Source organism: Oncorhynchus mykiss, chromosome 1 (genome assembly GCF_013265735.2).
Source record: "Oncorhynchus mykiss isolate Arlee chromosome 1, USDA_OmykA_1.1, whole genome shotgun sequence".
NCBI classification, from domain to species: Eukaryota; Metazoa; Chordata; class Actinopteri; order Salmoniformes; family Salmonidae; genus Oncorhynchus; species Oncorhynchus mykiss.
In genome coordinates this window covers 85,643,472-85,667,735 of record NC_048565.1, presented here as the reverse complement: position 1 = coordinate 85,667,735, position 24,264 = coordinate 85,643,472, and the positions used below count along the sequence as shown (strand labels likewise).

At 43.7% G+C, this 24,264-nt stretch overlaps 1 protein-coding gene across 3 annotated transcripts in view; it reads right to left on the bottom strand.

Moving 5' to 3' along the window:
- The window catches only part of LOC110514631 (lysosomal cobalamin transport escort protein LMBD1), a 221,406-nt gene that overhangs the window by 195,273 nt on the left and 1,869 nt on the right, over positions 1-24,264 (bottom strand). For all 3 annotated transcript variants that reach the window (XM_036987666.1, XM_036987670.1, XM_036987674.1), the window contains exons 2-3: positions 23,942-24,118; positions 18,365-18,428 (exon numbers count right to left, since the gene is read on the bottom strand). In XM_036987666.1, the coding sequence (XP_036843561.1) occupies positions 18,365-18,428; positions 23,942-24,118 (241 nt within the window). The remainder of the gene's footprint in view (positions 1-18,364; positions 18,429-23,941; positions 24,119-24,264) is intronic.

The following is a 24,264-nucleotide window of genomic DNA, read 5'->3' as shown; positions in this document are numbered from 1 at the left end:
GAAGGACCTCAGCTACCCGAGCCACGGCCTGTTCACCCTGCTACAATCTAGAAGATCATGAAGGACCTCAGCTACCCGAGCCATGGCCTGTTCACCCTGCTACAATCTAGAAGATCATGAAGGACCTCAGCTACCCGAGCCACGGCCTGTTCACCCTGCTACAATCTAGAAGATCATGAAGGACCTCAGCTACCCGAGCCATGGCCTGTTCACCCCACTACAATCTAGAAGATCATGAAGGACCTCAGCTACCCGAGCAATGGCCTGTTCACCCCACTACAATCTAGAAGATCATGAAGGACCTCAGCTACCCGAGCCACAGCCTGTTCACCCTGCTACAATCTAGAAGGCTGAGACATTTCAAGTGCATCAATGTGGGGTGGGAGGCATGGTTTCCCTGTGGGGAGGGAGGATGCGGGAGGGTTGGTGGATGGGGGCTGATCCTAATTATCCAACCTTATCAGCACTCCTTATCAGAAATACTTGATGAATAGGGACCCAGATCCTACAGTAGTTCACAATCAGAATAGACTGGGAGACAGGTTTAGCTCTCTGGATCCAATGTGAATGTTGGTAAGTCGCTTTGGATGAAAGCCTCGGCTAAATGGCATATTAATACTATTATAATATTGAGCACCCGGTGTCACAGGAAGGCCAAGAAGATGATGAAGGACCTCAGCTACCCGAGCCATGGCCTGTTCACCCCACTACAATCTAGAAGATCATGAAGGACCTCAGCTACCCGAGCCACAGCCTGTTCACCCTGCTACAATCTAGAAGGCTGAGACATTTCAAGTGCATCAATGTGGGGTGGGAGGCATGGTTTCCCTGTGGGGAGGGAGGATGCGGGAGGGTTGGTGGATGGGGGCTGGGTTGGGGGGAATGGGTTGGGGTTTTGATGGGGACTGGGTTGGGGTGTGGATGGGGACTGGGTTGGGGAATGAGTTGGGATGGGGGTGGGATGGGATGGGGTGTGGACTGGGTTGGGGGGAATGGGTTGGGGTGTGGATGGGGACTGGGTTGGGGTGTGGATGGGGACTGGAAAGGGGGTTGGGGTGTGGATGGGGACTGGGGGGGGGTGGGTTGGGGTGTGGATGGGGACTGAAGGGGGTGGATGGGGACTGAGGGGGGGGGGGGGGGGTTGGGGTGTGGATGGGGACTGATGGGGGGATGGGTTGGGGTGTGGATGGGGACTGAGGGGGGAATGGGTTGGGGTGTGGATGGGGGTGGGTTGGGGTGTGGATGGGTCGGGGTGTGGATGGGGGTGGGTTGGGGTGTGGATGGGGACTGAGGGGGGGAATGGGTTCGGGTGTGGATGGGGGTGGGTTGGGGTGTGGATGGGGACTGGGGGGGTTGGGGTGTAGATGGGGACTGGAGGGGGGGGGGGGTGGATGGGGACTGGAGGGGGGGGTGGATGGATGGGGACTGAGGGGGGTGGATGGGCACTGGGGTGTGGAAGGGGACTGAGGGGGGGTGGGTTTATCATTTTCTTGGTATTTTGTTATTTGAGCAGATGATTAGGCTTCTATTATTGTTTGTTGTACAACCAAACATGTTTCAGTCTAATGATTAAATCAATCTCTGAAGAGGTTTAAAGCTCATCAACTTGATGATTAAGTGTGTGGATCGTATCTTTCAAGGAACAAAATGAAACCAGCATTATGGTTGCAAAGGGTTGGAAACTTTCCGGTAAATTTACGGAATTCTTCCTGAAATGTTCCATGGGAAGTTAAGCCTGGAAAATCTGGGAATTTTGCCTAAATTCTTTTTAAAAAGTTTGCTTATAACAGTGAACCTTTTTAATAGGATACACAAGGCAATTCTAGGTCTTCTGGCATATTTTGGTTAAACTATCCCCAAGTCAGTGGAATTTCTGGTAAGTTCACATTTCTGGTAAGTTTTGATTAAAATACTGGGTGGGGTGAATACATCTTATATGACATACATTATTTTTTGTTAACTAGTAGTTAAGTAGCCTACAGCAAAGTGTGTTTAAATCATGTCTAACTTGTTTACAATTGCTGCTAGTTAGTTTTTGTTACCACGTGAGTTTCAGCTTGATTGAGCCTGCTAACTGAGGAGTGTTACTTCACCCGTTGTTAAGCAGTTTAATCTAACTGCTTAAATATTTATCTGTTCATGGAATTGTATTTTTATTTATAAAAAATAAAAAAAAGTCTAATCTTTACAGGAAAATGCCACGGAAACTGTCTGATGTGTGGAGACATCTCACTGCAGCTAATGTAGAAGGAAAAGCTGTGTACATTTGCAAATACTGTGGCAAATAATATGTGAAGAATGCAACAAAGATACAGAATCATCTGGCCAAGTGCATAAAGTTCCCTCAGCGCTCACAACAAGTAACCTCTGACAAAAGTCCCTCTACTTCCACTCGAGGTGAAAATGATGAATCAGACACCTTATCGATAACAACAGCTCATGGTCCTCCCGGAATCAGACGTTTTTTGACTCAATGGAGGAACGTAGTCAGAGAAATGCTGATGAATGTCTTGCTCGAGCTGTGTATGCAACTGGTTCACCTCTGACGCTCACAGGCAATGTGTATTGGAAGAGATTTCTGAATGTTCTTCACCCATTAATTATTTATTGTTTATTTCACTCTTATTTATGATCTATTTCACTTGCTTTGGCAATGTAAACATATGTTTCCCATGCCAATAAAGCCTCTTAAATTGAAAATTAATTGAGAGAGAGAGAGAGAGAGAGAGAGAGAGAGAGAGAGAGAAAGCGAGGGAGGAGAAATAGATAGGAGAGAGAGAAAGAGAGAAAGAGAGAGAGAGAGAGAGAGAGAGAGAGAAAGGGAGGAGAAATAGGGAAGAGAGAGAGAGGGAGACAGGGAGAGAGATTTTGACAACCCCTGTCAATCTACCTTTGAATAAAAATCCTGCTTTCAAGGTTAGATCAGGAGGAACCCTCTTTAGAAGCCTTGGTGGCTGTGGTGTTGAGGCTCAGATATACATGGAGCTTCAGCTCCCCCTACTGGTGAATAAAAACACACCCCTCCCCCTTCCATCCCTCTCAGAGGATGCAGAAGAGGAGAGAATGAGAGGAGGAAAAATATACTCAATCAATAACTCTAATTCAACATGAAATACAGCGGTAGGAGCCCTGAGAAATACCTTGAAAATCCAGCTATGGGATTTAACCCTGCTACTACATGGTCTGTGTCCAGGATGATAACTTCTAGAAGTCGCTGTCGTTGTGAAATAGCCAACATGTTGCAGTTCTCCCTGCATCTGATTACCCCTCTGTACCACTGCAGTGTATCTGCATGCTGCCACGGGGAATAGATTAACGTGGATCACTGCAACAATCTGCCTTAGACTTACAGTAGAGACCTTCTATAGAGGATGGTAAAACACTGTCTACAATATCTGATTCTAGTTATATTACAGTAGAGACCTATAGAGGATGGTAAAACACTGTCTACAATATCTGATTCTAGTTATATTACAGTAGAGACCTATAGAGGATGGTAAAACACTGTCTACAATATCTGATTCTAGTTATATTACAGTAGAGACCTATAGAGGATGGTAAAACACTGTCTACAATATCTGATTCTAGTTATATTACAGTAGAGACCTATAGAGGATGGTAAAACACTGTCTACAATATCTGATTCTAGTTATATTACAGTAGAGACCTATAGAGGATGGTAAAACACTGTCTACAATATCTGATTCTAGTTATATTACAGTAGAGACCTTCTATAGAGGATGGTAAAACACTGTCTACAATATCTGATTCTAGTTATATTACAGTAGAGACCTTCTATAGAGGACGGTAAAACACTGTCTACAATATCTGATTCTAGTTATATTACAGTAGAGACCTATAGAGGATGGTAAAACACTGTCTACAATATCTGATTCTAGTTATATTACAGTAGAGACCTATAGAGGATGGTAAAACACTGTCTACAATATCTGATTCTAGTTATATTACAGTAGAGACCTTCTATAGAGGACGGTAAAACACTGTCTACAATATCTGATTCTAGTTATATTACAGTAGAGACCTATAGAGGATGGTAAAACACTGTCTACAATATCTGATTCTAGTTATATTACAGTAGAGACCTATAGAGGATGGTAAAACACTGTCTACAATATCTGATTCTAGTTATATTACAGTAGAGACCTATAGAGGATGGTAAAACACCATCTACAATATCTGATTCTAGTTATATTACAGTAGAGACCTTCTATAGAGGATGGTAAAACACTGTCTACAATATCTGATTCTAGTTATATTACAGTAGAGACCTATAGAGGATGGTAAAACACCATCTACAATATCTGATTCTAGTTATATTACAGTAGAGACCTTCTATAGAGGATGGTAAAACACTGTCTACAATATCTGATTCTAGTTATATTACAGTAGAGACCTATAGAGGATGGTAAAACACTGTCTACAATATCTGATTCTAGTTATATAACAGTAGAGACCTTCTATAGAGGATGGTAAAACACTGTCTACAATATCTGATTCTAGTTATATTACAGTAGAGACCTTCTATAGAGGATGGTAAAACAACATCTACAATATCTGATTCTAGTTATATTACAGTAGAGACCTATAGAGGATGGTAAAACAACATCTACAATATCTGATTCTAGTTATATTACAGTAGAGACCTTCTATAGAGGATGGTAAAACAACATCTACAATATCTGATTCTAGTTATATTTCAAAACATCTCACTCTAAGTCTCTAGTCAGATTTACCTTGACTCATTGAAAGGATTGCAAGCTCTTTGATTCACTAGCTACCAAATAAATTATTTCTCCCTCATAAAAAAGCTGTTTTCGATTTAAAGACAAAGTGTTGACTCCTCAGTTTATTTTGAGAACTATTTGCTCCTGATACTCCTCCCCCTCTGTTGCTGGCTGCCATGACAACATCCATTTTATCAAGACAGCCATTTCAATTGTTCTCACTACAAGGGGACAGACTAGTTGAGCTGAAAGAGTCTAGACACCAAATAATACACTTGTTATCAGAAACACCAGTGACAGAAAGACACTTGTTATCAGAAACACCAGTGACAGAAAGAGACTTGTTATCAGAAACACCAGTGACAGAAAGACACTTGTTATCAGAAACACCAGTGACAGAAAGACACTTGTTATCAGAAACACCAGTGACAGAAAGACACTTGTTATCAGAAACACCAGTGACAGAAAGACACTTGTTATCAGAAACACCAGTGACAGAAAGACACTTGTTATCATAAACACCAGTGACAGAAAGACACTTGTTATCAGAAACACCAGTGACAGAAAGACACTTGTTATCATAAACACCAGTGACAGAAAGAGACTTGTTATCATAAACACCAGTGACAGAAAGACACTTGTTATCATAAACACCAGTGACAGAAAGACACTTGTTATCAGAAACACCAGTGACAGAAAGACACTTGTTATCAGAAACACCAGTGACAGAAAGACACTTGTTATCAGAAACACCAGTGACAGAAAGACACTTGTAATCAGAAACACCAGTGACAGAAAGACACTTGTTATCAGGAACACCAGTGACAGAAAGACACTTGTTATCAGGAACACCAGTGACAGAAAGACACTTGTTATCAGGAACACCAGTGACAGAAAGACACTTGTTATCATAAACACCAGTGACAGAAAGACACTTGTTATCATAAACACCAGTGACAGAAAGACACTTGTTATCAGAAACACCAGTGACAGAAAGACACTTGTTATCAGAAACACCAGTGACAGAAAGAGACTTGTTATCATAAACACCAGTGACAGAAAGAGACTTGTTATCAGAAACACCAGTGACAGAAAGACACTTGTTATCAGAAACACCAGTGACAGAAAGACACTTGTTATCAGAAACACCAGTGACAGAAAGAGACTTGTTATCAGAAACACCAGTGACAGAAAGACACTTGTTATCAGAAACACCAGTGACAGAAAGACACTTGTTATCAGAAACACCAGTGACAGAAAGACACTTGTTATCAGAAACACCAGTGACAGAAAGACACTTGTTATCATAAACACCAGTGACAGAAAGACACTTGTTATCATAAACACCAGTGACAGAAAGAGACTTGTTATCAGAAACACCAGTGACAGAAAGAGACTTGTTATCATAAACACCAGTGACAGAAAGACACTTATCATAAACACCAGTGACAGAAAGACACTTGTTATCAGAAACACCAGTGACAGAAAGAGACTTGTTATCAGAAACACCAGTGACAGAAAGACACTTGTTATCAGAAACACCAGTGACAGAAAGACACTTGTTATCAGAAACACCAGTGACAGAAAGACACTTGTTATCAGAAACACCAGTGACAGAAAGACACTTGTTATCAGAAACACCAGTGACAGAAAGACACTTGTTATCATAAACACCAGTGAAAGAAAGACACTTGTTATCAGAAACACCAGTGACAGAAAGACACTTGTTATCAGAAACACCAGTGACAGAAAGACACTTGTTATCATAAACACCAGTGACAGAAAGACACTTGTTATCAGAAACACCAGTGACAGAAAGACACTTGTTATCAGAAACACCAGTGACAGAAAGACACTTGTTATCAGAAACACCAGTGACAGAAAGACACTTGTTATCAGAAACACCAGTGACAGAAAGACACTTGTAATCAGAAACACCAGTGACAGAAAGACACTTGTTATCAGGAACACCAGTGACAGAAAGACACTTGTTATCAGGAACACCAGTGACAGAAAGACACTTGTTATCAGGAACACCAGTGACAGAAAGACACTTGTTATCATAAACACCAGTGACAGAAAGACACTTGTTATCATAAACACCAGTGACAGAAAGACACTTGTTATCAGAAACACCAGTGACAGAAAGACACTTGTTATCAGAAACACCAGTGACAGAAAGAGACTTGTTATCATAAACACCAGTGACAGAAAGAGACTTGTTATCAGAAACACCAGTGACAGAAAGACACTTGTTATCAGAAACACCAGTGACAGAAAGACACTTGTTATCAGAAACACCAGTGACAGAAAGAGACTTGTTATCAGAAACACCAGTGACAGAAAGACACTTGTTATCAGAAACACCAGTGACAGAAAGACACTTGTTATCATAAACACCAGTGACAGAAAGACACTTGTTATCAGAAACACCAGTGACAGAAAGACACTTGTTATCATAAACACCAGTGACAGAAAGACACTTGTTATCATAAACACCAGTGACAGAAAGAGACTTGTTATCAGAAACACCAGTGACAGAAAGAGACTTGTTATCATAAACACCAGTGAAAGAAAGACACTTGTTATCATAAACACCAGTGACAGAAAGACACTTGTTATCATAAACACCAGTGACAGAAAGAGACTTGTTATCAGGAACACCAGTGACAGAAAGACACTTGTTATCATAAACACCAGTGACAGAAAGACACTTGTTATCATAAACACCAGTGACAGAAAGACACTTGTTATCAGAAACACCAGTGACAGAAAGACACTTGTTATCAGAAACACCAGTGACAGAAAGACACTTGTTATCAGAAACACCAGTGACAGAAAGACACTTGTTATCAGAAACACCAGTGACAGAAAGACACTTGTTATCAGAAACACCAGTGACAGAAAGAGACTTGTTATCAGGAACACCAGTGACAGAAAGACACTTGTTATCATAAACACCAGTGACAGAAAGACACTTGTTATCATAAACACCAGTGACAGAAAGAGACTTGTTATCAGGAACACCAGTGACAGAAAGACACTTGTTATCATAAACACCAGTGACAGAAAGACACTTGTTATCATAAACACCAGTGACAGAAAGACACTTGTTATCAGAAACACCAGTGACAGAAAGACACTTGTTATCAGAAACACCAGTGACAGAAAGAGACTTGTTATCATAAACACCAGTGACAGAAAGAGACTTGTTATCAGAAACACCAGTGACAGAAAGACACTTGTTATCAGAAACACCAGTGACAGAAAGACACTTGTTATCAGAAACACCAGTGACAGAAAGAGACTTGTTATCAGAAACACCAGTGACAGAAAGACACTTGTTATCAGAAACACCAGTGACAGAAAGACACTTGTTATCAGAAACACCAGTGACAGAAAGACACTTGTTATCAGAAACACCAGTGACAGAAAGACACTTGTTATCAGAAACACCAGTGACAGAAAGACACTTGTTATCATAAACACCAGTGACAGAAAGAGACTTGTTATCATAAACACCAGTGACAGAAAGACACTTGTTATCAGAAACACCAGTGACAGAAAGACACTTGTTATCAGAAACACCAGTGACAGAAAGACACTTGTTATCATAAACACCAGTGACAGAAAGACACTTGTTATCATAAACACCAGTGACAGAAAGAGACTTGTTATCATAAACACCAGTGACAGAAAGAGACTTGTTATCATAAACACCAGTGACAGAAAGACACTTGTTATCATAAACACCAGTGACAGAAAGACACTTGTTATCATAAACACCAGTGACAGAAAGACACTTGTTATCAGAAACACCAGTGACAGAAAGAGACTTGTTATCAGAAACACCAGTGACAGAAAGACACTTGTTATCAGAAACACCAGTGACAGAAAGACACTTGTTATCATAAACACCAGTGACAGAAAGAGACTTGTTATCATAAACACCAGTGACAGAAAGAGACTTGTTATCATAAACACCAGTGACAGAAAGACACTTGTTATCAGAAACACCAGTGACAGAAAGACACTTGTTATCAGAAACACCAGTGACAGAAAGACACTTGTTATCAGAAACACCAGTGACAGAAAGAGACTTGTTATCATAAACACCAGTGACAGAAAGACACTTGTTATCAGAAACACCAGTGACAGAAAGACACTTGTTATCAGAAACACCAGTGACAGAAAGACACTTGTTATCAGAAACACCAGTGACAGAAAGAGACTTGTTATCAGAAACACCAGTGACAGAAAGACACTTGTTATCAGAAACACCAGTGACAGAAAGACACTTGTTATCAGAAACACCAGTGACAGAAAGACACTTGTTATCAGAAACACCAGTGACAGAAAGACACTTGTTATCAGAAACACCAGTGACAGAAAGACACTTGTTATCATAAACACCAGTGACAGAAAGAGACTTGTTATCATAAACACCAGTGACAGAAAGACACTTGTTATCAGAAACACCAGTGACAGAAAGACACTTGTTATCAGAAACACCAGTGACAGAAAGACACTTGTTATCATAAACACCAGTGACAGAAAGACACTTGTTATCAGAAACACCAGTGACAGAAAGACACTTGTTATCAGAAACGCCAGTGACAGAAAGACACTTGTTATCAGAAACACCAGTGACAGAAAGAGACTTGTTATCAGAAACACCAGTGACAGAAAGAGACTTGTTATCAGAAACACCAGTGACAGAAAGACACTTGTTATCATAAACACCAGTGACAGAAAGACACTTGTTATCATAAACACCAGTGACAGAAAGAGACTTGTTATCATAAACACCAGTGACAGAAAGACACTTGTTATCAGAAACACCAGTGACAGAAAGACACTTGTTATCAGAAACACCAGTGACAGAAAGACACTTGTTATCAGAAACACCAGTGACAGAAAGACACTTGTTATCATAAACACCAGTGACAGAAAGACACTTGTTATCAGAAACACCAGTGACAGAAAGACACTTGTTATCAGAAACACCAGTGACAGAAAGACACTTGTTATCAGAAACACCAGTGACAGAAAGACACTTGTTATCAGGAACACCAGTGACAGAAAGAGACTTGTTATCATAAACACCAGTGACAGAAAGAGACTTGTTATCAGAAACACCAGTGACAGAAAGACACTTGTTATCATAAACACCAGTGACAGAAAGACACTTGTTATCATAAACACCAGTGACAGAAAGACACTTGTTATCATAAACACCAGTGACAGAAAGACACTTGTTATCATAAACACCAGTGACAGAAAGAGACTTGTTATCATAAACACCAGTGACAGAAAGACACTTGTTATCAGAAACACCAGTGACAGAAAGACACTTGTTATCAGAAACACCAGGTGACAGAAAGACACTTGTTATCAGAAACACCAGTGACAGAAAGAGACTTGTTATCAGAAACACCAGTGACAGAAAGACACTTGTTATCATAAACACCAGTGACAGAAAGACACTTGTTATCAGAAACACCAGTGACAGAAAGACACTTGTTATCAGAAACACCAGTGACAGAAAGACACTTGTTATCAGAAACACCAGTGACAGAAAGACACTTGTTATCATAAACACCAGTGACAGAAAGACACTTGTTATCAGAAACACCAGTGACAGAAAGACACTTGTTATCAGAAACACCAGTGACAGAAAGACACTTGTTATCAGAAACACCAGTGACAGAAAGACACTTGTTATCAGGAACACCAGTGACAGAAAGAGACTTGTTATCATAAACACCAGTGACAGAAAGAGACTTGTTATCAGAAACACCAGTGACAGAAAGACACTTGTTATCATAAACACCAGTGACAGAAAGACACTTGTTATCAGAAACACCAGTGACAGAAAGACACTTGTTATCATAAACACCAGTGACAGAAAGACACTTGTTATCATAAACACCAGTGACAGAAAGAGACTTGTTATCATAAACACCAGTGACAGAAAGACACTTGTTATCAGAAACACCAGTGACAGAAAGACACTTGTTATCAGAAACACCAGGTGACAGAAAGACACTTGTTATCAGAAACACCAGTGACAGAAAGAGACTTGTTATCAGAAACACCAGTGACAGAAAGACACTTGTTATCATAAACACCAGTGACAGAAAGACACTTGTTATCAGAAACACCAGTGACAGAAAGACACTTGTTATCATAAACACCAGTGACAGAAATACACTTGTTATCAGAAACACCAGTGACAGAAAGACACTTGTTATCATAAACAAGAGAAACCAATGCATGTTGCTGCTAATGCAGATAAGCCTCGTCAATGGCTTTGAAGAGTCACATCATTTCTATATGTTTTATGTACTGTATGTTTTTTAACCAACAGCCTTGAACCTTCCTGATCGACTGCCGAAGGTTATTTCCACAGCACAAAACACACACACTGCAGCATAGACAGGCTCCCTTAGTCACCATCACATTGACACACAATGTCACATGCTAGGGTATGCAAGCTCTTTAAAGCCTCTCCCCTGCTCCCTCCTCCTTTCTGGGTAAAAAAGGAATCATAGTCTCTCAACCATGACAAAACAAAACAACTGCCAGCCAGCCCAGCGGATCTGTCCAGCCTCTGTCAAACTCAACGCTGTAATTGGAGGAATGACACTTCCCCCATTTAAAGCCGGACTCTTTATATAGATAATACACAATCACATAGTGAGTTTCTAGAGAGACAATCTCGCTTTAAGGATTCATAATCCTGCTCAACAGGGATTTTACCCCACTGTTCTGTTCTCTCTGCTTCACTTTGCTTTCTACAGTTCTTATTTAACCCATTACAGTGTCAGCCCTGTCTAAGCCGGGGCAGTGTTGGAATAAGCTATATGGAATTGTTTTAAGGAGGTCATACGAAGGATCATTTTGCCATTTGATTTAGAATTTTAAGACCTTTTGAAGTATCCCATAAATATATACATGTAATAAAAACATTTGGCCTTACTGCTATTAATTAGCCTAAACAAAACGCATTGAATAACAGATTGACAACACTGAACAAGAGATAGTCCCCAAAAGTTTGTTCTGAAGTGTCTGTCCTATATCTGAATGATAAAAGAAAGATCAGGAAACATGTTGTTTTATTTTTTAACTTGAATTTATCCCCTTATTTTTGGAACTAAACAGTCTCCATATATACAGTGGGTATGGAAAGTCACCAACCCTTCCATAATGTTCACCTTTTGTTGCCTTACAGCCTGAAATGAAAACACATCACATCAGACTTTATTTACACACAAAAACGTGTTCAAATTAAAACAGTAAAATGCCCTATTTGGATAAGTGAACACTGCCTGCCCCTTAGAATTGTAATTGCAAAACTTGCTGAGGGACTGTTCGGACGCTACAGGCAGAAGTTGGACTGTTCGGAAGCTACAGGCAGAAGTTGGACTGTTCGGACTCTACAGGCAGAAGTTGGACTGTTCGGACTCTACAGGCAGAAGTTGGACTGTTCGGACTCTACAGGCAGAAGTTGGACTGTTCGGACTCTACAGGCAGAAATTGGACTGTTCGGACTCTACAGACAGAAGTTGGACTGTTCGGACTCTACAGGCAGAAGTTGGACTGTTCGGACTCTACAGGCAGAAGTTGGACTGTTCGGACTCTACAGGCAGAAGACGGACTGTTCGGACTCTACAGGCAGAAGACGGACTGTTCGGACTCTACAGGCAGAAGACGGACTGTTCGGACTCTACAGGCAGAAGACGGACTGTTCGGACTCTACAGGCAGAAGACGGACTGTTCGGACTCTACAGGCAGAAGACGGACTGTTCGGACTCTACAGGCAGAAGACGGACTGTTCGGACTCTACAGGCAGAAGTTGGACTGTTCGGACTCTACAGGCAGAAGACGGACTGTTCGGACTCTACAGGCAGAAGTTGGACTGTTCGGACTCTACAGGCAGAAGTTGGACTGTTCGGACTCTACAGGCAGAAGTTGGACTGTTCGGACTCTACAGGCAGAAGTTGGACTGTTCGGACTCTACAGGCAGAAGTTGGACTGTTCGGACTCTACAGGCAGAAGTTGGACTGTTCGGACTCTACAGGCAGAAGTTGGACTGTTCGGACTCTACAGGCAGAAGTTGGACTGTTCGGACGCTACAGGCAGAAGTTGGACTGTTCGGACTCTACAGGCAGAAGTTGGACTGTTCGGACTCTACAGGCAGAAGTTGGACTGTTCGGACTCTACAGGCAGAAGACGGACTGTTCGGACTCTACAGGCAGAAGACGGACTGTTCGGACTCTACAGGCAGAAGACGGACTGTTCGGACTCTACAGGCAGAAGACGGACTGTTCGGACTCTACAGGCAGAAGACGGACTGTTCGGACTCTACAGGCAGAAGTTGGACTGTTCGGACTCTACAGGCAGAAGTTGGACTGTTCGGACTCTACAGGCAGAAGACGGACTGTTCGGACTCTACAGGCAGAAGACGGACTGTTCGGACTCTACAGGCAGAAGACGGACTGTTCGGACTCTACAGGCAGAAGACGGACTGTTCGGACTCTACAGGCAGAAGACGGACTGTTCGGACTCTACAGGCAGAAGACGGACTGTTCGGACTCTACAGGCAGAAGACGGACTGTTCGGACTCTACAGGCAGAAGTTGGACTGTTCGGACTCTACAGACAGAAGTTGGACTGTTCGGACTCTACAGACAGAAGTTGGACTGTTCGGACGCTACAGGCAGAAGTTGGACTGTTCGGACGCTACAGGCAGAAGTTGGACTGTTCGGACGCTACAGACAGAAGTTGGACTGTTCGGACGCTACAGACAGAAGTTGGACTGTTCGGACTCTACAGACAGAAGTTGGACTGTTCGGACGCTACAGACAGAAGTTGGACTGTTCGGACTCTACAGGCAGAAGTTGGCAGATTGGCTGTATCGACTTCAGACGTGGGGGTCGACTTCAGACGTGGGGGTCGACTTCAGACGTGGGGGTCGACTTCAGCTTGTGGGGGTCGTGGAGAAAAATGGTTTGTAAGCCAAACCGTTAGGACGCTACAGGCGATTTTGTAAAAAGAACGATTTTGGGATATCTCAGGGTCTAACAAACACCACTCTAGCTCTGTCCCCTTTCACCGAAGATGCGGAAGTGCAACATTGGCAGATGCAGTGGACTGAGACGCATCCAATGCAAAAAAACAGATATCTAAAGTTTAAACAGACTGTTTTTATGGGAATGGTATTATGCTAATTAGATTGCGCAGACATCACCACTAGGGGTTAAAGAGTGGATGATTACGCTGGCCAGTTCTGGAGGATAGAGATGTTGTTGCTATTTCCATCTTTGCTGGGTTGAACCCATGGTGTTAGCGAGGCTTGGTGTTAGCAAGGCTTGGTGTTAGCGAGGCTTGGTGTGAGAGAGGCTTGGTGTGAGAGAGGCTTGGTGTGAGAGAGGCTTGGTGTGAGAGAGGCTTGGTGTGAGAGAGGCTTGGTGTGAGAGAGGCTTGGTGTGAGAGAGGCTTGGTGACTTGGTCACTCTACACCGACCTCTCCTCCCTCCCACCACTCTACGACATCCTCTCCTCCCTCCCACCACTCTACGCCGTCCTCTCCTCCCTCCCACCACTCTACACTGTCCTCTCCTCTCCTCCCTCCCACCACTCTACGCCGTCCTCCCTCCCTCCACTCTGTCCTCTCCTCCCCCTCCCTCCACTCTGTCCTCTCCTCCCTCCCACCACTCTACGCCGTCCTCTCCTCCCTCCCACCACTCTACGCCGTCCTCTCCTCCCTCCCACCACTCTACACCGTCCTCTCCTCTCCTCCCTCCCACCACTCTACACCGTCCTCTCCTCCCTCCCACCACTCTACGCCGTCCTCTCCTCCCTCCCACCACTCTACGCCGTCCTCTCCTCCCTCCCACAACTCTATGCCGTCATCTCCTCCCTCCCACCACTCTACACCGTCCTCTCCTCCCTCCCACCACTCTACGCCGTCCTCTCCTCCCTCCCACCACTCTACGCCGTCCTCTCCTCCCTCCCACCACTCTACACCGTCCTCTCCTCTCCTCCCTCCCACCACTCTACACCGTCCTCTCCTCCCTCCCACCACTCTACGCCGTCCTCTCCTCCCTCCCACCACTCTACGCCGTCCTCTCCTCCCTCCCACAACTCTATGCCGTCCTCTCCTCCCTCCCACCACTCTACACCGTCCTCTCCTCCCTCCCACCACTGTACACCGTCCTCTCCTCCCTCCCACCACTCTACACTGTCCTCTCCTCCCTCCCACCACTCTACACTGTCCTCTCCTCCCTCCCACCACTCTACACCGTCCTCTCCTCTCCTCCCTCCCACCACTCTACGCCGTCCTCTCCTCCCTCCCACCACTCTACACCGTCCTCTCCTCTCCTCCCTCCCACCACTCTACACCGTCCTCTCCTCCCTCCCACCACTCTACACCGTCCTCTCCTCCCTCCCACCACTCTACGCCGTCCTCTCCTCTCCTCCCTCCCACCACTCTACACCGTCCTCTCCTCTCCTCCCTCCCACCACTCTACACCGTCCTCTCCTCCCTCCCACCACTCTACACCGTCCTCTCCTCCCTCCCACCACTCTACACCGTCCTCTCCTCCCTCCCACCACTCTACGCCGTCCTCTCCTCCCTCCCACCACTCTACACCGTCCTCTCCTCTCCTCCCTCCCACCACTCTACGCCGTCCTCTCCTCCCTCCCACCACTCTACGCCGTCCTCTCCTCCCTCCCACCACTCTACCCCGTCCACTCCTCCCTCCCACCACTCTACGCCGTCCTCTCCTCCCTCCCACCACTCTACGCCGTCCTCTCCTCCCTCCCACCACTCTACGCCGTCCTCTCCTCCCTCCCACCACTCTACGCCGTCCTCTCCTCCCTCCCACCACTCTACGCCGTCCTCTCCTCCCTCCCACCACTCTACGCCGTCCTCTCCTCCCTCCCACCACTCTACACCGTCCTCTCCTCTCCTCCCTCCCACCACTCTACATCGTCCTCTCCTCCCTCCCACCACTCTACGCCGTCCTCTCCTCCCTCCCACCACTCTACGCCGTCCTCTCCTCCCTCCCACCACTCTACACCGTCCTCTCCTCTCCTCCCTCCCACCACTCTACGCCGTCCTCTCCTCCCTCCCACCACTCTACGCCGTCCTCTCCTCCCTCCCACCACTCTACGCCGTCCTCTTCTCCCTCCCACCACTCTACACCGTCCTCTTCTCCCTCCAACCACTCTACACCGTCCTCTCTTCCCTCCCACCACTCTACACCGTCCTCTCCTCCCTCCCACCACTCTACACTGTCCTCTCCTCTCCTCCCTCCCACCACTCTACGCCGTCCTCTCCTCTCCTCCCTCCCACCACTCTACGCCGTCCTCTCCTCCCTCCCACCACTCTACACTGTCCTCTCCTCTCCTCCCTCCCACCACTCTATACTGTCCTCCCTCCCTCCACTCTGTCCTCTCCTCCCCCTCCCTGCACTCTGTCCTCCCTCCTTCCTTCCACTCTATACTGTCCTCCCTCCACTCTGTCCTCTCTTCCTTCCTTCCTCCCTCCCTCCCTCCACTCTGTCCTCTCCTCCCCCTCCCTCCCTCCACTCTGTCCTCTCCTTCCCCCCCTCCCTCCCTCCACTCTGTCCTCTCCCCCCTCCCTCCACTCTGACCCCCCCCTCCCTCCACTCTGTCCTTCCCCCCTCCCTCCACTCTGTCCTTCCCCCCTCCCTCCACTCTGTCCTTCCCCCCTCCCTCCACTCTGTATGCAGGGAGAGATATGATGCTTCCACGTATTGTAAGCTAAGTACCTTGAGATAGAACTGACAAATCTGAGTAGAACTGCTGTACCATACACAAGACAAAATATATACAGGCCATTTGGCCATTAAATCAATTACATTCCTGATAGGATCCAAATCTGCATTTAAGACCTCACTACTTCTGCATTATATAAGACCCTGTAAATTCAACTCTTCCTTTGAGTGCATTTTTCATCCAAATCTTTGACAGCAACACAGAAAATCATATTAGTGGCGTCTACGACTCAGTCTAGAGGACAAAGTCAAGTAACGCATGGTGGGCAAGTGAATTGAAGTGCATGCTGGGATTTACATGCACAGTGTTGTACCTTGTCTGTCAAAGAGAAGTTCTGATGACATTATGCGACTGATGGAAGTAGATTCTCTGATTGGCTAGGGTCTGGGCTGAGGAAACTAACGGCTCATGATCAAATAGGCTAACAGTATTACTGCCTAGGTAGGCTAACTGAGATTAATACAGATTGTATTACTGCCTAGGTAGGCTAACTGAGATTAATACAGATTGTATTACTGCCTAGGTAGGCTAACTGAGATTAATACAGATTGTATTACTGCCTAGGTAGGCTAACTGAGATTAATACAGATTGTATTACTGCCTAGGTAGGCTAACTGAGATTAATACAGATTGCATTACTGCCTAGGTAGGCTAACTGAGATTAATACAGATTGTATTACTGCCTAGGTAGGCTAACTGAGATTAAAACAGATTGTATTACTGCCTAGGTAGGCTAACTGAGATTAATACAGATTGTATTCATGTCAGTGTTATTGACCAGGCAACCAGAGACACAAATAAATCCAACCATTCATTAGTTCATTATGGAGAAGGTGGGGACCCTCTGTCCCTTACAGTTTAATGGCTAGTTTCCCAGACACAGATTAATCCAACCATTCATTAGTTCATTATGGAGAAGGTGGGGACCCTCTGTCCCTTACAGTTTAATGGCTAGTTTCCCAGACACAGATTAATCCAACCATTCATTAGTTCATTGTGGAGAAGGTGGGGACCCTCTGTCCCTTACAGTTTAATGGCTAGTTTCCCAGACACAGATTAATCCAACCATTCATTAGTTCATTATGGAGAAGGTGGGGACCCTCTGTCCCTTACAGTTTAATGGCTAGTTTCCCAGACACAGATTAATCCAACCATTCATTAGTTCATTATGGAGAAGGTGGGGACCCTCTGTCCCTTACAGTTTAATGGCTAGTTTCCCAGACACAGATTAATCCAACCATTCATTAGTTCATTGTGGAGAAGGTGGGGACCCTCTGTCCCTTACAGTTTAATGGCTAGTTTCCCAGACACAGATTAATCCAACCATTCATTAGTTCATTATGGAGAAGGTGGGGAACCTCTGTCCCTTACAGTTTAATGGCTAGTTTCCCAGACACAGATTAATCCAACCATTCATTAGTTCATTATGGAGAAGGTGGGGAACCTCTGTCCCTTACAGTTTAATGGCTAGTTTCCCAGACACAGATTAATCCAACCATTCATTAGTTCATTATGGAGAAGGTGGGGACCCTCTGTCCCTTACAGTTTAATGGCTAGTTTCCTGGACACAGATTAATCCTAGACCTGGACAAAAACATCTATTCCTATGGAGATTCTCACTCCATACAAAATCACTCTCTACCAATCAGGAATTAGTTGATTTGTTCAAACTATTAAAGTCACAACGGGTACAAACATAAGTCAATGGTAAATATTTGACTATAAACAAAAGGTTTAGCAAACAGAAAATGATTTGCTGGCACTGTGCCTTGATAAATATGCCTATATGAATACAAATAGTATCCTACTCACAGTAATAAGCATACAGCACAGTGTCTTCGATTTGGCCTCGTGTCTCATTGTTTTCTGCCCACTCCTGTATTGAGAAGAAATAGGACATTGATTACAATAAACACAACAGACCTTCAGACATCTGAACAGATTAAAACACTCAACAGACCTTCACAACAACATCTGAACAGATTAAAACACTCAACAGACCTTACACAACAACATCTGAACAGATTAAAACACTAAACAGACCTTCACAGCAACATCTGAACAGATTAAAACACTAAACAGACCTTCACAGCAACATTGATTGCAAAGCTATTTATGAAGGAGTCACGAACTAAACATACAGCTAAACATTAGTGTATAATTCCATAATCCTAGATTCACAGAGATTTCTGAGACATAGGTAATATTAAACGATAAAAGCCAGGCTAGGACGATGATGCAAACTAACACAGGGCTATTTGCCAGGCTAGGACTATGATGAAAACGGACACAGGGCTATTTGCCAGGCTAGGATTACGATGAAAACGGACACAGGGCTATTTGCCAGGCTAGGATTATGATGAAAACGGACACAGGGCTATTTGCCAGGCTAGGATTATGATGAAAACGGGCACAAGTCTATTTGCCAGGCTAGGATTATGATGAAAACGGACACAGGGCTATTTGCCAGGCTAGGATTATGATGAAAACGGACACAGGGCTATTTGCCAGGCTAGGATTATGATGAAAACGGACACAGGGCTATTTGCCAGGCTAGGACTATGATGAAAACGGACACAGGGCTATTTGCCAGGCTAGGACTATGATGAAAACGGGCACAGGTCAATTTGCCAGGCTAGGATTATGATGAAAACGGACACAGGGCTATTTGCCAGGCTAGGACTATGATGAAACGGCCACAGGGCTATTTGCCAGGCTAGGACTATGATGAAACAGCCGTTAGGACTATTTGCCAGGCTAGGACTATGATGAAACGGCCACAGGGCTATTTGCCAGGCTAGGACTATGATGAAACGGACACAGGGCTATTTGCCAGGCTAGGACTATGATGAAACGGCCACAGGGCTATTTGCCAGGCTAGGACTATGATGAAACAGCCGCTAAGACTGTTTGCCAGGCTAGGACTATGATGAAACGGCCGCTAAGACTATTTGCCAGGCTAGGACTATGATGAAACGGCCGCTAAGACTATTTGCCAGGCTAGGACTATGATGAAACAGCCGCTAAGACTATTTGCCAGGCTAGGACTGATGAAACGGCCGCTAAGACTATTTGCCAGGCTAGGACTATGATGAAACGGCCGCTAAGACTATTTGCCAGGCTAGGACTATGATGAAACGGCCGCTAAGACTATTTGCCAGGCTAGGACTATGATGAAACGGCCGCTAAGACTATTTGCCAGGCTAGGACTATGATGAAACGGCCGCTAAGACTATTTGCCAGGCTAGGACTATGATGAAACGTCCGCTAAGACTATTTGCCAGGCTAGGACTATGATGAAACGGCCGCTAAGACTATTTGCCAGGCTAGGACTATGATGAAACGGCCGCTAAGACTATTTGCCAGGCTAGGACTATGATGAAACGTCCGCTAAGACTATTTGCCAGGCTAGGACTATGATGAAACGGCCGCTAAGACTATTTGCCAGGCTAGGACTATGATGAAACGGCCGCTAAGACTATTTGCCAGGCTAGGACTACGATGAAACGGCCGCTAAGACTATTTGCCAGGCTAGGACTACGATGAAACGGCCGCTAAGACTATTTGTCAGGCTAGGACTATGATGAAACGGCCGCTAAGACTATTTGCCAGGCTAGGACTACGATGAAACGGCCACAGGGCTATTTGTTTTATGGAAAAAGAAAGAGATCTTGATTCATTGATAAGGATATCATGAAAAAAGTCATAAAATATGATTGACATACCAGCGGTAGTGCCTATACGATGACACTATCCCTGGTATAATGTTAATCATGTGTCCTCTTACTTTATTCATCAATAATGAACCATCTCCGCTCTCTTCGTTTTACATAAAACATATGGCTATTGCATCACTGTCCTTGCTTTTATAGTAGGGGGTTAGGTATTTCAGCAGTAGCTGTATATTAGACTGGATGTGTTTATTTAGTCACTTACGTAGCAGAGATTAGAAGATGTGACTTGACACAGGTTATGATAAAATGGTCACAGGGCTATTTTGTTGAAGCGCCTTGGGCAGCGATGACAGCCTTAGATCTTCTTGGGTATGACACTACAAGCTTGGCACACCTGTATATGGGGAGTTTCTCCCATTCTTCTCTGCAGATTCTCTCAAGCTCTGTCAGGTTAGATGGGGAGCATATCTGCACAGCTATTTTCAGGTCTCTCCAGAGATGTTCAGATATTAGTCCTGACGCCACTCCTAGGTTGTCTTGGCTGTGTGCTCAGGGTCGTTGTCCTGTTGGAAGGTGAACCTTTGCCTTCCAAAATCCTCAGGACCTCCCCAGTCTGAGCATTTTTTCATCAAGGATCTCTCTGTACTTTGCTCCGTTCATTTTTCCCTCGAACCTGACTACTCCCCCAGTCCCTGCCACTGAAAAACATCCCCACAGCATTATGCTGCCATCACCATGCTTCACCGTAGAGATGGTGCCAGGTTTCCTCCAGACGTGACACTTGGCATTCAGGCCAAATCTTGGTTTCATCAGACCAGAGAATCTTCTTTCTCATGGTCTGAGAGTAATTTGGCAAACTCCAAAGGGGCTGTCTTTTACTACCATAAAGGCCTTTATGGTGGAGTGATGCAGAGATGGGAGAACCTTCCAGAAGGACAACTATCTCCACAGAGGAACTCTGGAGCTCTGTCAGAGTGACTATCGGGTTTTCTTGGTCACCTCCCTGACCAAGGCCCTTCTCCCCCGATTGCTCAATTTGGCCGGGCGGCCAGCTCTAGGAAGATTCTTGGTGGTTCCAAACTTCTTCCATTTAAGAATGATGGAGGCCACTTTGTTCTTGTGGACCTTCAATGCTGTAGACATGTTTTGGTATCCTTCCCCAGACCTATGCCTCGACATAATCCTGTCTCTGAGGTCTACGGACAATTGCTTCGACCTCATGGCTTGTTTTTTCTTTTTAGACCACTGCTAGTCAGTTATTAGAGTCATTACCATTATCTCTTTGAGGTAGAGTAGACCACTGCTAGTCAGTTATTAACATCATCTATTTAAGGTAGAGTAGACCACTGGTACTGTCAGTTATTAACATCATCTATTTAAGGTAGAGTAGACCACTGCTAGTCAGTTATTAACATAATCTATTTAAGGTAGAGTAGACCACTGCTAGTCAGTTATTAACATAATCTATTTAAGGTAGAGTAGACCACTGGTACTGTCAGTTATTAACATCATCTATTTAAGGTAGAGTAGACCACTGCTAGTCAGTTATTAACATAATCTATTTAAGGTAGAGTAGACCACTGCTAGTCAGTTATTAACATCATCTATTTAAGGTAGAGTAGACCACTGGTACTCTCAGTTATTAACATAACCTATTTAAGGTAGAGTAGACCACTGGTACTGTCAGTTATTAACATAATCTATTTAAGGTAGAGTAGACCACTGCTAGTCAGTTATTAACATAATCTATTTAAGGTAGAGTAGACCACTGCTAGTCAGTTATTAACATAATATATTTAAGGTAGAGTAGACCACTGGTACTGTCAGTTATTAACATAATCTATTTAAGGTAGAGTAGACCACTGCTAGTCAGTTATTAACATAATCTATTTAAGGTAGAGTAGACCACTGGTACTGTCAGTTATTAACATAATCTATTTAAGGTAGAGTAGACCACTGGTACTGTCAGTTATTAACATAACCTATTTAAGGTAGAGTAGACCACTGCTAGTCAGTTATTAACATCATCTATTTAAGGTAGAGTAGACCACTGCTAGTCAGTTATTAACATAATCTATTTAAGGTAGAGTAGACCACTGGTACTGTCAGTTATTAACATAACCTATTTAAGGTAGAGTAGACCACTGCTAGTCAGTTATTAACATCATCTATTTAAGGTAGAGTAGACCACTGGTACTCTCAGTTATTAACATAATCTATTTAAGGTAGAGTAGACCACTGCTAGTCAGTCATTAACATAATCTATTTAAGGTAGAGTAGACCACTGGTACTGTCAGTTATTAACATAATCTATTTAAGGTAGAGTAGACCACTGCTAGTCAGTTATTAACATAATCTATTTAAGGTAGAGTAGACCACTGGTACTCTCAGTTATTAACATAACCTATTTAAGGTAGAGTAGACCACTGGTACTGTCAGTTATTAACATAATCTATTTAAGGTAGAGTAGACCACTGCTAGTCAGTTATTAACATAATATATTTAAGGTAGAGTAGACCACTGGTACTGTCAGTTATTAACATAATCTATTTAAGGTAGAGTAGACCACTGCTAGTCAGTTATTAACATAATCTATTTAAGGTAGAGTAGACCACTGGTACTGTCAGTTATTAACATAATCTATTTAAGGTAGAGTAGACCACTGGTACTGTCAGTTATTAACATAACCTATTTAAGGTAGAGTAGACCACTGCTAGTCAGTTATTAACATCATCTATTTAAGGTAGAGTAGACCACTGCTAGTCAGTTATTAACATAATCTATTTAAGGTAGAGTAGACCACTGCTAGTCAGTTATTAACATAATCTATTTAAGGTAGAGTAGACCACTGCTAGTCAGTTATTAACATAATCTATTTAAGGTAGAGTAGACCACTGGTACTCTCAGTTATTAACATAATCTATTTAAGGTAGAGTAGACCACTGCTAGTCAGTTATTAACATAATCTATTTAAGGTAGAGTAGACCACTGGTACTGTCAGTTATTAACATAATCTATTTAAGGTAGAGTAGACCCCTGGTAGTCAGTTATTACAGTCATTACCATTATCTCTTTGAGGTAGAGTAGACCACTGGTACTGTCAGTTATTAACATTATCTATTTAAGGTAGAGTAGACCCCTGGTAGTCAGTTATTACAGTCATTACCATCATCTTTAAGGTAGAGTAGACCCCTGGTAGTCAGTTATTACAGTCATTACCATCATCTTTAAGGTAGAGTAGACCCCTGGTAGTCAGTTATTACAATCATTACCATCATCTTTAAGGTAGAGTAGACCCCTGATCTGTTCATGCTTTTGCCGACTCCATTGTCAAGCTAAACATGTTTGGCATGACAGTTCCATTAGGAGTTGTCAGGAGAGCAGAAACAGACCGTCTCCCAGGCTAGTATCGTTCACAAGCATGTCATGCTTGAATCATCAAGGATATTTGACTAGCGTAAATCGTCAAATATCACCTCTTTGCAGACATATTCCTTGGTCTCTGACATTGAGTTGAAAACTATGGACTGGTTTCCCAGACTAAAGATTATCCATCAAGCATGCTTTTTAGCCCAGGAGTAGGTCTAATGGCTTGTTATGTTTCAAATGGACAACAACATGAGCTACTATTATAAGCTGCTATATCATTGAACTCAAATGGTCTTAAATGATATAGGCCTAAGTCTCAGGCCTTATGAAGCAGCTGAATACGTACCTTGTAAGTACCGTTGGGGTGCTTCATGTAAGACACTAGGAATATATCCACTGGAAGAAGTGCAGAGGTTATCAGTGCAATGGCCAATGCGCATATTGCAGTGATGGTTGAGATGACCTCACTCTCTTGGCGGCTCTGGTACTTCCTGATGTAGACCCAACAGAAGGACAGGATCACCTGTGGATGGAAAAACAATGGTTAGAGTTATCACGTAAAATATCCTAAAGTTATTGGGCCGCGTCAGCTGTCAGAACATCTGAGTGTTTACAGTTCATTGTTATTGTAATGACTCTTAGCTAAGTAGGCTCATTATGATATCCCAC